Below are 18,037 nucleotides of genomic sequence, written 5' to 3' on the forward strand. Positions count from 1 at the left end.
CATTATTACATTATTGTCTGACAGACCTTGAGTATTGTATGTCAAAGATGAAGGGAAGACATTTTGAAATGTTAAGCGTTTAGACATTAAGATTGTCATCAAAATAATTGTGGAGGCATTTACAGTTGAATTGGTTGACCCTGATTACTGAGGGTAGCTAGCACATACCGGTACTGTTAGACTTCAAGAGATTAGCTCTTAACATTGCATTTGTTTGTTTATTTGTTTGCTCACAATCAACACAATTCTTCAAAGGCACACCACCCCATGTCTGACGATCACTGATTGGCCTTTAGCATAAAGAATCAAAGCAGCCCAGCTTGAATGCAGCCAGTGCCTCCACTAGTTAGGTTATTGGAGTGGTTGGGAGGATCAGTGGGCAATAACAATGGCTGAGAATGAAATGTGCACCTCCTTCACAGATCAAACAAAGAAAATGTCTAGAAAAATCTCAAGGATGTCATTATACCTGATATGCAGTACAGTATGTGCAATACAGAGTGCCATCTATTGGTCATGCTGTTTAATTGATGGGATTCATTTTACCTTTGGTTATGAGCCTTCCCAGAAATATATAGCCTATATTCAATCAACTCTTCATACTTCTTCTTCATCAAGTGGACTGTTTTCAGATAAACACTGCAAATGTCACACACCGTGATGACAGATGGCAGAATTCAGAATCAAAGCAGAGGACTCACTTTTTCAGGGTAGGCTCATTCTCCTTCCCCCAAGAGAAGGTACCATCTGAAACGGCGATTGCACTGCCTAAAAAAGATTAAAAGTAGAGATTCATGAAAGAAAGTATCTGGGCATCAGCAGCCTGCTAAATCAATTGTTTTGAAGATTGTGACTGATGTGTTTTTTTTTTTTATACCCTGTGACATTTCTTAGCAGGGATGTTCTATGAGCTGTACATTTGTACAGATTATAAATCATAATTTTGTGAATGTGAAAGGCAATGTGGAACATCTTTGTATACATACTAAAACTCGGGTCGTGGTGCACAGCGTTGCTGTCAAGGTCTTCGCCGCCTAAGAACTTTTCCAAACGTTTTTTAGATACGGAGATCTGCAAAAAAAAAAAAATGTATGAGTATATCATGTTATGTCATGCCTTTTCAGCCTTGATATATTGCCTTTAGACCCGACCTTGTGGGTGTGTTGTGTATGTCAGTTGTTGAGTGCGTGGATAGATAGTTCTGTACCTGGACCATGGCGGCAATGAGCATGGGCAGCATGGCTAGAGGAAAACGAAGGATGTTGAAAAGTGATATGGAAGTGAAAGCTTTCTCAGCATCCAGGATGTTGTCTGAATCGACCGAAACAAAAACAGCAAATGTTGCCATGGAAACCTAGCACAAAAACACAAAAACAACATTCAGAACTAGCAATCTGACCCTTTGAAATTGAGAAACTTATATAAGCAATACAGATATCCTAAACAAAACATCACTTGCAGTAAAACCAACAAAATACACAGCTACAGAAAAGTTCAGGGACAAACTAAATTATTATAGTTCAATTTCACACTTACTAGAGCAGGGGCGGTGGCAAAAATGAAGGTGGAGATGGAGGAGAAGTAGGCAATCTTCCTCATCAGCTTCAGTTCCTGCTCTCGAATAGCAAGGATCATGGCCTCGAAAGACGGCTCCCAGGCATACAGCTTCAAAACCTTCAAAAGGACACCCAGTGGAGAGGATAGAGAGAGAGATATTTGGAGAATTTTAGTGGAGTTGTATAAAATATAAGTATAAAAATTGTGTACAAAATTAATCCAAATGAATTGGATCTAAATGTGATGAGCTTCACATGCATGTGAAGCTCATTAGCAACATTAATTAAACATTAATCACTCTTAGAGGTCAACATCATGAAGTGGGTCAAGGTCACTAGGAAAAAAGTCCTAATAATGTCAATATCATAAACAAACATCAACAAAAAACATGTCTTTAAAACCAGTTCAAATGGAAATGAGTACCAATTGAACTAATTCTAAAATCACCATAATACAGTGAAATGTATAAAGGCCTTGACCTTTCTGGGTGACAAAAAATTACAATACCCTTCAGTTCCATACTGTTACAGTGGGTATAGTAAGTATTCACACCCATGCTAAAGTTGACTAAAAAGAGGAATATAAAATCATCTTTTGAGAATTGATTGTAATGCCTTAATTAAAAAAATGAGTAAAAATCAAACTGCTAAGGACACTAATTTTCTTTGTGATTGAAGAATGTATCGTAAATAGATAAATGTTCTTCCTTAAATACAGGTTGCATAAGTAATTGACCCCTATGTTAAATTCCCATAGGAGCAGGAGGATTTTTTATATGTTTTTATTTTTAAAGGCCAGCTATTTCATGGATCCAGGATATTATGCATCCTGATAAAGTTCCCTTGGCCTTTGAAATTAAAATAGCCCCACATCATCACATACGCTTCACCATAGCTAGAGATTGGCATGGTGCTTTTTCCAGTTAGCCTATTAGCCTGTTTGATTTGCATTGAGCTCAATGAGCATCAAACAGGCTAATAGGCTAACTGGAAAAAGCACCATGCCAATCTCTAGCTATGGTGAAGGGTAGGTGATGATGTGGGGCTATTTTAATTTCAAAGGCCAAGGGAACTTTATCAAGATGCATAATATCCTGGATCCATGAAATAGCTGGCCTTTAAAAATAAAAACATATAAAAAATCCTCCTGCTCCTATGGGAATTTAACATAGGGTCCAATTACTTATGCAACCTGTATTTTAGGAAGAACATTTATCTATTTACGATACATTCTTCAATCACAAAGAAAATTAGTGTCCTTAGCGGTTTGATTTTTACTCATTTTTTGAATTAAGGCATTACAATCAATTCTCAAAAGATTATTTTATATTCCTCTTTTTAGTCAACTTTAGCATGGGTGTGAATACTTACTATACCCACTGTATATATGATTAAATCATGATATGATAAGTCATTTACAAGTCGAACTGTGTTTTTTTCGGCCGCCCTAGTGGTCTGTAGCGGTAGAACCACGCTTGCAATTTCAGGAGCCCTCTGGCACGCACCCACACACACACACACACACACACACACACCCACACACTCTCACACACATAAATACACACACACAAACATACACACACAGTAGACAGACAGGCAGACATATGCACGCATATCAGACCCCTTCACTGTTTGTAATCATTCAGAGCCTACGTTGGGTGCACACGCCGCATGGGGTCAGAAAAATGGCGTGGGAGTTACTGAATGCTGCAGTGACAATGTGTGGAATCATAATGTATGAAGATGAAATGAAAACTGCGCTCTTTGGCAAGAAACACTCTAGGGGGGTTTGGCATACATAGAAAAATGATTGTACTGAAAAGAACCTCACTAGCAGTGGACAAACAAAGCACACCTGAGCTAAACCTCACAGTGTAGAATAGCAGTAGCAACTGAATGTGGAAATGTCAGCTAAAATCTTCCATGGTAAAAGAAGGTATGTCGTTAAAGGTTAAAGAAATGACATGACAATTTCATGTTCTCCCCACATCCTTTGAACTTAACGCACCTCAGGGGTTCAGAGAGGTATGTAGTCCAACAGAGGTAGAGAATACTGCTCAGGCAGTTTTATAATGTAAAGTTTTTTTTATTCTTTTTATTTATTTTAAAGCAACTATTACAGTATTCTATATGTACTACAGAAGCCCTGAACTGCAAGTGAAGAAAAAAAAAATGAGATGCTATCTTGTTATTTCGAGAACCTATCTCGTTATTTCAAGATAATATCTCATAATTTCGAGATAATACACATATGTAAAAATATATATATATTTTTTTCCCCTTCAGATGTTATTTCGAGATAAAATCTCGTAATTACGAGATAATATCTCGTTATTTCGAGATAACACACTTAGGTAAAAAAAAACAAATATTAAAAAAACATTTTTTTTTTTTTTTTACTTTCAGATATCATCTCGTTATTTCGAGATACTAAGTCGTTATTTCGAGATATTATCTCGTTATTTTGAGATATAATCTCGTTATTTCGAGATAATATCTCATTATTTCAAGATAAAAGTAACATCTCAAAACTAGAAAATGTAATTCCATGGAAGGAATTACCATTGCATGTAAATGCAAAAAGGTTACTGACATCATTGTATTAGGCCTATATAGTTAAAAAGACAACTAGGCTACACAGACAAATAGATAAATAACAATAACCCAATTACAATTCCACTGAAATTACTTGGAAAGTCACATTTAAAAAGTGATTTATGAAAATGCGTCAAAATTGTGGATATAGGCTATTTTGGAAAATAACTCTTCATTTATTAGAATTTGAAAAGACTGAAATGAAGTTGCCAACTTCAAACGAGTTGCAAGAGCTGACACTTTAGTAGTGAAACGACTGGTAGGATAGCTTATAGCCTTCATATCTACACTAATGCAGGTTAAAAGTAGGCATGGAATACGGAATACAATCTCATTCTCAAACAACGCCAATCAACGATCATGCAGCAACAGGTAGGATATAGCAAATGTAACGTTAGCTTACAGTAGGATATTTTATGTAGGCTACACATTTTACAGGATGAGCTAGTATGTTCTTCGAAGTGTGTTCAGGTGCGTGATTGTCCTAATAGGAATGTACAATAAGCTTAGGTTTTTAATTTGTGAATGATACCGAAAGCTTTAAATGATTGCCTGGCTGCATGGCAAGTCTAACGACTAGCGTGCTAAACCCTGTTCGCCTTGCAGCCTACCCCGACGTTAAACGTTAGCCTGGAGCAAGTTTGGTTGTCGTTAGCTTAATACAGTGTTTACATTGACGTTAGGTTAGATTGTCTTTAGGTTAGATTGTCTTTAGCTGTTGATAACGTTACCGAGAGCAAACCGGTTAGGCTACTGTAACGATATAAACAAATCAAGTAAGGAGTAGCTTAACAGGAGACAAGACGACAATGTCCTGGATTACAGTGGCATGGTAGAATGTTTTCACAGCTGTAGACGTAACGTAACATTCACGTTTAGCCTGGTTTAGCGCAGCGGTGATGCCATGGCTTTGGATCAGACTCAGAGATCCTTGATTACTGACAGCTGAGCACTGACGTAACAATTAGTCTTTGCCGCCAAAGGGTCTCAGTGTAAACTCTATGGGAATTTTAAACTTTTTTATCGTAAATATCTCAAAAAGTATAAAGTTCACAAATGTGAAAAATACATAGAATAAATCTCCGTTTCGAGACCTTTGTAGGAGTGCTTGAATGACGTCAAACGGTTCAGTGGTTCTAGAGCCTTTGATCGTTGATTTTGGTCGGAAGATATAATAATAATTATAAGAAGAAGAAGAACAGTGATAACAGTACATTGCATTGACATGCAATGTAATAACGAGATAATATCTCGAAATAACCAGATAATATCTGAAAGTAAAAAAAAAAAAAAATAATAATACATTTTTTTTTATACCTAAGTGTGTTATCTCGAAATAACGAGATAGTATATCGTAATTACGAGATATTGTCTCGAAATAACGAGATAATATCTGAAGGGAAAAAAAAAAGAAAATCGTATTTTTTTTTTTTTACATAGGCTATGTGTATTATCTCGAAATGATGAGATATTATCTTGAAATAACGAGATATGATACCGAAATAACAAGATAGCATCTCAAAAAAAAAAATCTTCACTTGCGGTTCAGGGCTTCCATACTTCCATAATTCTAGATGCTTAAAGGGATATTCCGCCATTTATGGAAATACGCTAATTTTCCACCTCCCCTCGAGCAAAACAATCGATATTTACCTTGTTCCCGTTCATCCAGCCATTCTGTGAGTCTGGCGATACAACTTTTAGCTTCAGCCTAGCATAGATCATTGAATCGGATTAGACCATTAGCTTCTCGCCTGCTAGCTTCATGTTTAAAAGTGACTAAGATTTCTGGTCATTTTCCCATTTAAAACGTGTCTCCTCTCAAGTTAGAAAGTGCAATAAGACCAACTGAAAATGAAACCTGGCGTTTTTCTAGGCTGATTTGACATGGAACTACACTCTCATCTGGCGTAATAATCAAGGCAACTTGCAAACTACTGGCACTACTACTGCTTGTTGTCTATGGGGACTATTTTCAGATGCTGCGTACGATATCACTGCGCCTATGGTACGTTTGCAAGTTGCCTTGATTATTACGCCAGATGAGAGTGTAGTTCCATGTCATGTATCGCCAGACTCACAGAATGGCTGGATGAACGGGAACAAGGTAAATATCGATTGTTTTGCTCGAGGGGAGGTGGAAAATGAGCGTATTTCCAAAAATGGCGGAATATCCCTTTAAGGGACTGTTTTTCTTACCTTGATACCATTCAGAATTTCAGTCATAATTTTCATGCGTTTGTCCTTCAGCTTCATGTTTGCAGTCTGAAAGAGACACAGAGTTTGAAATGTGAATTTTACAATAACTTAGTGTCAGGATTTACCAATTAAGTCATTCTCACTAGCAATTTCAGCATGCCGGACAGATCATGGACAACTGAACATGGACATCAGCAGCTGCTGAAGTGATCACGTTCAGACCAACATAGAAGAGATCCTCTGAACCAAGAGGCAGTGTTTGACAGCTTGCATCACAGATTGAAATAAATGGTTGAAGGGAAAACATATAATTACAGCAATCTCGGCTAAATTATACTTTTCTCTCACTAATTGGTGTGACACTTGTGACCCGTGGAGGAAAGAGACTCCTGTGGGCGTAAATCTTGTTTACAGTCTTTCAAAACAGTCCTGATCTCTGTGACAACCTTGGAGACAACAACTTGACAGACAGTTACCTGGAGGTCCCTGGATTTGGTGGCCAGTAAGCCGTTGATGGGAGCCATGAGAATCATGACGCCCAGGCCTGCCAACACGGATGGGCCCATCTCCTGCCACAGGAAGTAGATAGCGAGAGCGATCTGCAGAGGGCATGACCACAGCAGGTGGATGAAGTTGGTGATGTCATTGAAGCGCTGGGCATCTGCCGACATGAGGTTGACCGTCTCGCCCACCGTCGTCTCTTGACGTGTGTCGTTAGACACAATTAGGGCCTTGGAGACAAGTGGTACAGTTAATGCAAGAATGTGAGCGCTGTTGCACGCACAAAGGGAGACAAGAGTGCGAGAGGCCAGTTTATCAGTCATCACTGTGTCAATGGCCCTCATTTATCAACCGAGCATAGAGACCAGTTTCCTAGATCTAAGTGCAGAAATCATCTTACGATGGGGCTTACGTGATTCATGAAACTTTTGTATCACTATTAATTCCAGCGAAAAGAATAAACATGTGTTGTGTTTTAAAAAGACCTATATTATTTTAATCTCAGTAAAGAAAGATTAGGCCTACCTGCTGAATAAGGAGGGAGAGAGTGAGAAAGGGACAGAAAGTTAGTATTAAAAGACAGGGAAATTCAGGACCTAGCCTACCTTCTTGTAAACGCCTGCCATTAGTGCTGTGCGGACTTTCATTCCCAGCACAAAGCATCGCTGGAAGTACTGCTGGAGAAAGATGGACTGCACGGCAGCCACCACCAGCAACAGAATGGCATACAGGTAGCCATACCATGTGTAGATGCTCTTGTCTTGGGTAAAAGTGATCATCAACCTGTGAAGTAAACACTAGCCATTTTACTGACCCATTTATGTGTGACTACAGTTAAATGTAAATATGTTGTGCAGACGAACGTTTACAACTGTCAGGTGCTGAGTCAATAATTTGTTTGAAATGCACAAAATGTGACCAGGATATTCATTAACCCATGATGTCATGCACACAAAGCCCAGGTTCACTTTGTGAACCCAGCATAAACTTTCATAAGAACAGCCATGTGGCCCTTAGGCAAAAAACTATTGCTCTGAAGTCCTCTGAGAACATTTTAGGTGTTAGTAGTATGTTACTTACTTGAGCAACTGAGGGCTGACAAAGGCCAGAAGGTCGTATAGTAGTTTAAAGACAGCAGACTCGATAAGCGGCCCTTTGAATGCCTTGGCAATGGTCGGTATAAGCCATGAATTCGGATGTAACACTTCATCATCTTTCTTTTTCTCTTTCTTCTTCTTGTCTTTACTGTTACCTTTTTCCTCCTTGGGGAAAAAAACAGAACCAGAAATTTGTCAGATGTTTTTTTTTTCTAAAACATCCTGTCAAAACAAGCAGCTCAAATCGGCTGGGATTGCTTCGGATGTGCTGGTGGTCGTCTGAAACTTGTGAGCTGAATTTGCACTTTAGCGGTCTTACCATCACTAGAACATCTTGGCTGACACCTTTTGAAAGGCCATTTTGATGAGGATCCTGTTTCTGTTTGGCTTTCACCTTCTTGAGCTGTTTCTGAAACCTGTACCGAGCTTTGACCAGCTCATCGTTCATCACTTTCTCAAACCCCTCGTAGATGTAGGAGGTGGAATCCTTGTTATTCAAATCCCACAGGTCTTCCTGAACCAAGGGCTTCCTGTAGCCTTTGAAAACCATGCTGTAGAGCAAGACAATCACAAACTAGGTGGGTAGGAAGACAGGAGCAAATGCATGTCTTGCTGTTTCAAACTCAGCAGCACCCTGCTTGTACAGCTGACAAAAGACTTGTTTTGTTTTCTGAATAAACGTTGTGTGCAGGTTTGGAATTACTTTGATCTATTCTCTTTACTCACTTCCGTACAAAGGGCCCTGAGGAGTTTAGGCCAAATCTTGTCTGAACTTTTAGGTGAGAGCATTACGGAATACTTTAATATTCCTTTAATTGTTCAAGGATGTCGAACATTGCACAGATCTACACTGTACTGATAGTATTCAAACTCTTGAGGGAAATATAGGTGCAAATAAACCAGGATACAGTTTCACACTTTGAATTGTGATTCAGTTCCTAAAACTTTTTAAAACGAATTTATCTAAACTCCATGGACATTTTATAGTCTATCCTATATCCTCTCTTGATAAAACATGCAAGGCACTTTGTATTGTATGGTACTGCATTGCAAGAAGGAGCACCCGACATTGTTACTGAATATTCCATAAAATCTTCACTAGGCCTCTTACCTGTTAAACCAGTTAAATGTGATTCTGCTAATATATGCAGCTCCCGTCTCTGGATTCTACAGGATGAGAGATGGACATAACATATTTGGTAAAAAGAGAGATGCAGTGGGCCAATGGGTGTACACAATACCTCATAATGTTACTGTACATCAAAACCCTACCTTCTTGACCTTCTCCTTTACTTCAGGTGGTACATCAGCGATGCCAGAGATAACGAGGGATATGACTTGCAGCCCAAAGGCTATGTAGAACAAACAGAAGCGTGGAAGATCTGAGATTTCCCCCTGCAAAGAGACAAACAACCACATTAGAGGTGTGCCTGTGGAATGATGGGTGGCAAGATGGTCTGTTTTTGAGCGCTGTGTTTTGTTTTTGACCCTCCTTACCGCTTCCAGAGCTTTCCGAAGGAGTGTCTGGAATGCAAAGATCTCACACAGCACCTGCAGGGCCCAGAAGAGGAAGAGGGAGCTGGAGTCGACGGCAGTCGGTTTCCGTCTCACGCCCTCGTGGCAAAGCATCACCAAAATCTAGAAGGAAATGCATCCACACTGTAGCTTTGTTACACAATAACACCAAAGATATGATAGCCTACTCTGCTTTGTCTCGACTGGCTTACTTACCCAAGAGACGGTAAACAGCACAGGGTTGGTGTAGAAGACTGCTGCATTCTTAGTTGTGGAGTCACTGTTGGGGCCAAAATCCTCACCAAGAGTGACGGCAAGCCCAGCCACAGCAGTAAGAAACAAGAGTCCTGTCAGGATCTATACAGAGATTTGACCACAAAAGAGCACACAGGATGACTAATGATCCTGATCATACTAAAAACACTAAAAAATCGCTAAAAACAGTCCTTTCAAATGTGACAAAAACAGATTTTTAAATTCAGAATTCTGTCAAAAATTATAAGAGATCAGATCCAGCCAAAAATAACGTTCATACACCTATGAAAAGATACATGGGTGTCCCAAAACACAGCCTTGTTACCTGTTTGCAGATATAGAGCTTGGATAGTCGTCTTTTGGGAGCTTTGCCCCTGAAAAGTGCTACTAGGTGCCATGGACTGCAGAGCCACAGGAACCCCAGGGGGATCCATACCAGAACCGTCTGCTCCACACACACAGTCAGGTCTGGGTCAGGCCGATCCAGGACGGAGGCATTCTGAGGGAAGAAGTACACAGGCCACAGAGCTTCAGACTGAGCTCGTAACCCCCGTCGAGCTGCTAACTAGAGTTTTAATGTGATGTGACTCTCAGGTGATTAGAGGAAGAAACTAGTCCGCCATGAAATCGGTCTTAGACAAAGTAAGATGGATGACAATTAACTATCAAAACTTTCCCCTTTGTGTAAGAAACTATTGACTGTTGTTGAACTAAATACTGAATACATATACAATACAATGAAAGCAAAGACACACTTGACTTAGTGTGTCTGTTCAGATTTGACAAATAACATCAACATAATGCTCATTTTCATTATTATTATTATAACTATAATTATTATTATTATTATTATTATTATCATTATCATTATTATTCATTAGTTCCTAATTTGCATGAAGGCTGAGTAAAATGGAGCTTTGCATATCAACACAAGTTTACCTTATTTGGTAACACTTTATTGGAAGGGGTCTACATAAGGGTGACATGTAGGCTAACCGTCATAAGAATGACATGACACATGTCATGCACATAAATGACACATTATTGATGTTTAAGACTGTTGTCATAATGTGTCATTCGGTTTTTGGAAAGTCGAAAATCTGCCAACGTCAAAAACACCTGTCAAAATCATTCCAAAAACCGAATGACACATTATGACAGTCATAAACATCAATAATGTGTCATTTATGTGTATGACATGTGTCATGTCATTCTTATGACGGTTACATGTCACCCTTATGTAGACCCCTTCAAATAAAGTGTTACCGTTTAGGTTTATTTAAATGCTATGATAAAATATCAGTTAACGGCTTATACACAATTCAGGCACACTATTGGAACAAAACAGTAGGTAACAGAAACAGAACCACCATGTGAAACATTACGTTCCCCAAATAAGCAAATAGAGCATAAAACAGCTAGAGACTGCTTTGGCGGTTTGAGTGGATTTCAACTCTAACTAAAGTGACTAAAGTGTTTATTTTGAGTTTACACAGATCATCTTCTTCAGTGCAGATTCAAACCCTTATTTAAGTGCTGCCCATCCGATAAATAATCAGATGATTATTAGAGTGCATGAAAAATGCACTCTATTGTTATCCGAATTATTAGAGTGCATGAAAAATGCACTCTATTGTTATTCCACTTATTCTTATTATTATAGTTCTTATTCTTCTTCTAACGCTTTTTATGCGTTTAATGCGGCTTCAACGGTTTAACTTTGAAACTTCATTCAAACTGTGTTGCGTAGATCTCACTTAGGTGACTTCAGCTATATATTGTTCAACTTTGTAACTTTTATACTTTTTAAACTATTTAATTAAAACTATAAAAATTTCCCCATAGACTTAACATTATGATTATGACATCACCGATTAGAATCCTATGCCAGAAATCTCTCTCCCAGGCTTTTAGAATCCTATGCCAGAACTCTCAGGCTTCTAGAATCCTACTGTATGCCAGAACTCTCTCTCTCTCAGGCTTTTAAGCATGCAGTCTGGCTCTAATAAGACTACAGATCCTATTCAACTGTTCCCTGTGCCCAAAACTGTTTCAAAATAAAAATCCTCACTAACATAATTCACTATCAAATCGTTCAACCATTTAAACTACTCAACTATTTAACGGTTCAGCCATTTTAACTGTCAGTTGTCATCAACTGTTTAAGCTACTCAACTATTTAAAATATTCAACTATTTAACTGTTTGGCTATTCAAACTGTCAGTTTTCATCAACTATGACTCCCTCCAACTGTTTTTACTGCCTTAAACTAAATTCACTATTAATCAATTCAACTATTTAAACTACTCAACTATTTAACTGTTTGGCTATTCCAACTGTCTGTTTTCATCAACTAACTATTTAAACTACTCAACTATTTAAACTACTCAACTATTTAACTGTTTGGCTATTCCAACTGTCCGTTTTCATCAACTATGAATCCCTCCAACTGTTTCTACTGCCTGAAACTAAATTCACTATTAATTAATTCAACTATTTAAACTACTCAACTATTTAACTGTTTGGCTATTCCAACTGTCCGTTTTCATCAGCTATGACTCCCTCCAACTGTTTCTACTGCCTGAAACTAAATTCACTATTAATTAATTAAACTATTTAAACTACTCAACTATTTAACTGTTTGGCTATTCCAACTGTCCATTTTCATCAACTATGACTCCCTCCAACTGTTTCTACTGCCTGAAACTGTTTCATAATGAAAGTCCTTACTACAATTATTCACAATTAAACAATTAAACAATTAAACATTTAAACTAGGCCTACTCAATTAATCAACTGTTCAACCATTTTAATTGCCAGTTGTCTTCAACTATGACTCCCACCACCTATTTCCTCTGCCCAAAACTGTTTCAAAATAAGCCATCAGTGCCATAATTCTAGCCTAGAAATCTAGACGCCCCTAGCGGCAGCAAATGTAATTTGGCTGGCAAGGCAGTCTAGCAACGCTCTGTAGAGCTAAGGAGCTGAGAAATGGAAAATAAAAGCGGGCCAATCACAGCGTGTATAGAGTCAGTGCAGTGGGTGGGCTTAACATAATGGTGACTGACATGCGACCAGAAGTTGCGACGGTAACGCATCCTGTTATTTGAAAACAAGAAGATGATTCGTTTAGCGTTATCCTATTGCATGGAGAGGGAAGGTTACGCATCCTGCTACTTGAAAACAAGATGATTCGTTTAGCGTTATCCTATTGCGGGGGAGGGAATTTGAAAGACAACTGTTTATCCCACCCCTCCGATTGAGCCCTGTCTACGGTGAGTGTCCAGACCCTACATCTTGATGTGGGTCTGGCTCGTCAGGCTACCATAATTCTGTATTTAATAATTTAACTATTAAAACTATGCAACTATTTAACTCTGTAGCCATTCCGAATTACAGTTGTCATCAGCTATGTATCCCACCAACAGTTTCCTCTGCCCACAACTGTTTCAAAATAAGTCATCAGTGTCCTAATTCCGTATTTAATAATGTAACTATTTAAACTATGCAACTATTTAACTCTTTAGCCATTCCGAATTACAGTTGTCATCAGCTATGTATCCCACCAACAGTTTCCTCTGCCCACAACTGTTTCAAAATAAAAGTCCTCACACAATAATTCTCTATTAAATAGCTCAACTATTTGAACTACTCAACTGTTTAACTTTTTGCTCATTCCAACTGTTAATTGTCATCAACTATGACTCCCCTCAACCTTTTCTCTACTTCACCTCTATCTTTGTCTCAATTTTCATGCACTCGTAATTCCCTGGAATTGCTTTCTCTAGTTCTTATTAAACTTCTTCTTCTAACACTTTTTACGCGTTTAATGCGGCTTCAACGGTTTAACTTTGAAACTTCATTCAAACTGTGTTGCGTAGATCTCACTTAGGTGACTTCAGCTTTGTTTTTTTCAACTTTGAAACTTTGAAACTTTTTAAACTATTTAATTAAAACTATCAAAATTTCCCCATAGACTTAACATTGTGATTATGACATCACAATTCCGATTAGAATCCTTTGCCAGAAGTCTCTCTCCCAGGCTTTTAGAATCCTATGCCAGAACTCTCAGGCTTCTAGAATCCTACTGTATGCCAGAACTCTCTCTCTCAGGCTTTTAAGGCTTGCAGTCTGGCTCTGATAAGACTACAGATCCTGCTCAACTGTTCCCTGTTCCCTGTGCCCAAAACTGTTTCAAAATAAAAATCCTCACTACCATAATTCACTATCAAATCGTTCAACCATTTAAACTACTCAACTATTTAACTGTTCAGCCATTTTAACTGTCAGTTGTCATCAACTGTTTAAACTACTCAACTATTTAACTGTTTGGCTATTCAAACTGTCAGTTTTCATCAACTATGACTCCCTCCAACTGTTTCTACTGCCTGAAACTAAATTCACTATTAATTAATTCAACTATTTAAACTACTCAACTATTTAACTGTTTGGCTATTCCAACTGTCTGTTTTCATCAACTATGACTCCCTCCAACTGTTTCTACTGCCTGAAACTAAATTCAATATTATTAATTCAACTATTTAAACTACTCAACTATTTATACTCAACTATTCAACTGTTTGGCTATTCAAACTGTCAGTTTTCATCAACTATGACTCCCTCCAACTGTTTCTACTGCCTGAAACTAAATTCACTATTAATTAGTTCAACTATTTAAACTACTCAACTATTTAACTGTTCAGCCATTTTAACTGTCAGTTGTCTTCAACTATGACTCCCACCACCTATTTCCTCTGCCCACAACTGTTTCAAAATAAGTCATAAGTGTCCTAATTCCGTATTTAATACTGTTACTATTTAAACTATGCAACTATTTAACTCTTCAGCCATTCCGAATTACAGTTGTCATCAGCTATGTATCCCACCAACAGTTTCCTCTGCCCACAACTGTTTCAAAATGAAAGTCCTCACACAATAATTCTCTATTAAATAGCTCAACTATTTGAACTACTCAACTGTTGAACTTTTTGCTCATTCCAACTGTTAATTGTCATCAACTATGACTCCCCTCAACCTTTTCTCTACTTCACCTCTATCTTTGTCTCAATTTTCATGCACTCGTAATTCCCTGGAATTGCTTTCTCTAGTTTTAATTGTTATCCAATTAAACAATACAACTAACATATTTCATAGTTACTACTCAAGAGGATAACGCGTGGATCCATTTGAAGTACAGTATAACAGAAGAAAGCGGACTTTCATTTTGACACAGATAGAGGGGGAGAAAAAAAAAAACAGATGAAATGATCCAGAAAAACAATGTCTGACATTGTGTTGCATTTTTAGGTCAACTCACCCAGAAAAGGGAGCCGCAGAATTCATCGAGAGCAGCTGACATGTTCCCCCCTTGTTCCCCTGGGACTGGGGAAAACTGATGCTCCAGAAGTCTGAGGAGCTCACTAGTCCAGCCGGAGCGTATTCCTCTTGAAGCCTAGAGCGAGCCGTGATTCAGCAAGACTGAGAGCCATAAAAACTTCTGAGCACCCACACTGGTGAAAACTTCACGCAGGTCCTTCAGTGGGGAGTCTGTGTGCACTTTGAGAGTGCCTGAGTTAATGCTTAATCTCTTTCAGTGATAGGACCTATCTCCCTTTCCAGGCTAAAAGGCAATCCCGTGGCAGACGTCTTCAGTTGTTGTGGGAGTGTGTGCGGTCCTAAACACATCCAGACCGTTTTTCTATATAAACAAAAGGAAATAGAAGGCGGTCTCTCCCCAAACCACGAGTGCAAAAAGTTGACCAACCCCTTCCTTTGCCCTTCAAAAACTTGATTTGTCATCCACTGATGTTCACTTTTATAACAGAGCTGTTTAAAGTCCAAACAGGCTGACTGTGAGTAAGCGTTTGTGCCTGTGTCTGTGCGTGGGTGGGTGGGTAGGGTAGGGGGACAGAGAGGGAAAGGGGGTGAGGAATGGAAGTGGTGGTGTGTGAGTGGTGGGGTGCAGGAAAAGGAAAAAAGGGGAAGGGAGGGGGGTGCTCAATTAAGCCAAACACAACAACCTCTGCCTTCCCCTGTGCTCTTGAAAAGGAAATGCTTCTTTGACATGCAAGTCGTGTTCAGTGGCACCAGAAAAAAATAAAAAGAGGAAAGAAAAGACGAGAAAAGAAAAGAAATCAGGGAACTTGAATGTAGTTCCCTAAATTGGCCCAACCACATCTGCCATCTCCACTTCAGGAATGCAAGTGTGTTAACTCCCCATCTGTTTAGGTCAAACATTGGCTTAGTCATTCAGTTATGTGATCTTTTTTTTTTCACAGGACACAAGAGACACACACCCTGGGCAATTCATCTTGAAAAGCCTGCGAAATATCAAGCTAATGTCCAATAACAATAAATTACGCGATAACAGTGAAAGCCCAATAGGTGCAGTCTTTGATGATAAGGTACAGTTGTGCTCATATGTTTATGAACCCATGCTAAAGTTGACTAAAAATAGGAATAAAAAATCTCTTGGAAATGAGGAAAAATCCAACCTTTAAAGACACCAATTATTTTTTACAATGAATAATGTGTTGTAAATAAATAAATGTTCTTTCTTAAAATACAGGGAGCACACATCTCTCTGTGAAATTCCCATGGAGGCAGATTTTGGTTTATTTTTAAAGGCCAGTTATTTAATGGATTCAGGATACTATGCATCTTGATCCCTTGATCCTTGAAAGCTCCCTTGGCCTTTGGAATTGAATTGCCCCATACCATCACCCTTCACCATATCTAGAGATTGACATGGTTTTATTGTAGTTGGCCTAATAGCTGGTTTGATTTGCATTAAGATAATCTTATGGAAAGTACCTCTTGAGAAACTGCTCTCAGTCAGGCTGCCTCCAAACACAAACAAAAACATGGAGGATATCCTCTTGGGATGACATGCTATCACCATTTTCATTTTATAGGCCAAACAACGAATCGATTCATCGTGAAAATAATTAACAGATTAATATGTACTATGAAAATAGATTTTCAGATTTTTCACCCTATACAAATGCTCACGATATTGTTTGATGAGCTTTTAGATAAATTGCAATCCTAAGGCCATTATATAAAACACTTATATATGTTCATTAAAGAAGTGCTTACTCACATGTTCCCACCCTATGGGATTTGCACACAGGGAAGTCCCATGGTCATTGCTCGTCCTCACGTGGACTCTACAGTCATAAATACACACCCAACTTACGAACCCAGGCAACCGGGGAAGGCATATCTAACTCCTCATGACATCCCTTCAGAGGTTAGACTATATCCATTCAGAGATAACATACAGATCAGTAGCCATGTGTAGCTTTCTTCACTTGGAAGGGCCAACTGTGATAATAAGACAGGCTAAATTTAACCAGTTCATTGAAAAAAAAAAAAAAAAAAGTATATCAGTCTACAGAAATAAGTATTAAGTTCTTTATTATAATGAAACGTATTACATTGACCTGATATAAATGACGTTGTTAGACATGAATTCCCATGTGATGACCCCCAACCCACTTGCAATGTTTGCTGTTAATCATTACATCACTTGATAATCGTGTGAATGACATCAGCCATTCAGAATGGTGTTTGAGCTCAAGGAAACAGCAGTCTTCAATGTGCAATGCAGTCCAGCACATTACAAAAAACAAAGAAAAGAATTTGACAATTTCTCTGAAAGAGAGAATAACAGATGAACCTGTGGTTGTGGCAACCATCACTGATAGATATCAGTTAGCACTATATCAGTAGGGGGTGGCTGTAACAGACTATTCACCGACAGGTGAATAGGTATGTAGATGAGTGGCTTGGCAAACAATATACACACTTCATCCCTGACCCTCACTTCATCTCTGACACACTTCGTATAAACTTTGTAGATGAGTGGCTTGGCAAACAATATACACACTTCATCCCTGACCCTCACTTCCTCTCTGACACACTTCGTATCAACTTTAATTGGCCATGAAAGTAGAGGGCCTATCATGAGTTGATTTACGAATGAAACTCAATGATGTTGGCTGGATTACATCACCTTGTCCATCCATACCTCACACATACAGCGTGGAAAATACATATTTTCAGCATTTTTTTCAATCAGTAAGGATACTTCTTTCAATGAGGCTATTTGCATGACATTTTCACCAGCCATTAAGTCAGATAATCCACCCATATAAAAAATGCAAACATAAAAGTCCATAAGTAGAGTTATGCGTAATAAAGTGGAATGACACAAAAGTATTTAACATGCCTACTGACATTTCTTAAAATACTTTGTGGAAAAGCCTATTTGTAATGCCAGCTTCAAGGCATATAATGTTCATAGGCTTGTTCCTT

General features: G+C 38.5%; 1 protein-coding gene across 1 annotated transcript in view; it reads right to left on the reverse strand.

Annotated features, from left to right (window-relative positions):
- Positions 1–15,431, reverse strand: part of abcc2 (ATP-binding cassette, sub-family C (CFTR/MRP), member 2) — a 37,578-nt gene extending 22,147 nt beyond the window's left edge. Inside the window, exons 1-15 of the mRNA XM_062518974.1 lie at positions 15,036–15,431; positions 10,044–10,217; positions 9,680–9,820; positions 9,446–9,586; positions 9,221–9,343; positions 9,060–9,115; positions 8,268–8,499; positions 7,932–8,113; positions 7,457–7,634; positions 6,827–7,081; positions 6,351–6,416; positions 1,537–1,674; positions 1,208–1,354; positions 987–1,071; positions 702–768 (exon numbers count right to left, since the gene is read on the reverse strand). Of these exons, the coding sequence (XP_062374958.1) occupies positions 702–768; positions 987–1,071; positions 1,208–1,354; positions 1,537–1,674; positions 6,351–6,416; positions 6,827–7,081; positions 7,457–7,634; positions 7,932–8,113; positions 8,268–8,499; positions 9,060–9,115; positions 9,221–9,343; positions 9,446–9,586; positions 9,680–9,820; positions 10,044–10,217; positions 15,036–15,077 (2,027 nt within the window). The 5' untranslated portion in view covers positions 15,078–15,431. The remainder of the gene's footprint in view (positions 1–701; positions 769–986; positions 1,072–1,207; positions 1,355–1,536; positions 1,675–6,350; positions 6,417–6,826; positions 7,082–7,456; positions 7,635–7,931; positions 8,114–8,267; positions 8,500–9,059; positions 9,116–9,220; positions 9,344–9,445; positions 9,587–9,679; positions 9,821–10,043; positions 10,218–15,035) is intronic.
- Between the last annotated feature and the right edge of the window lie 2,606 nt (positions 15,432–18,037).

The sequence above is a fragment of the Sardina pilchardus genome, chromosome 18, assembly GCF_963854185.1.
Source record: "Sardina pilchardus chromosome 18, fSarPil1.1, whole genome shotgun sequence".
Classification (NCBI taxonomy): domain Eukaryota; kingdom Metazoa; phylum Chordata; class Actinopteri; order Clupeiformes; family Clupeidae; genus Sardina; species Sardina pilchardus.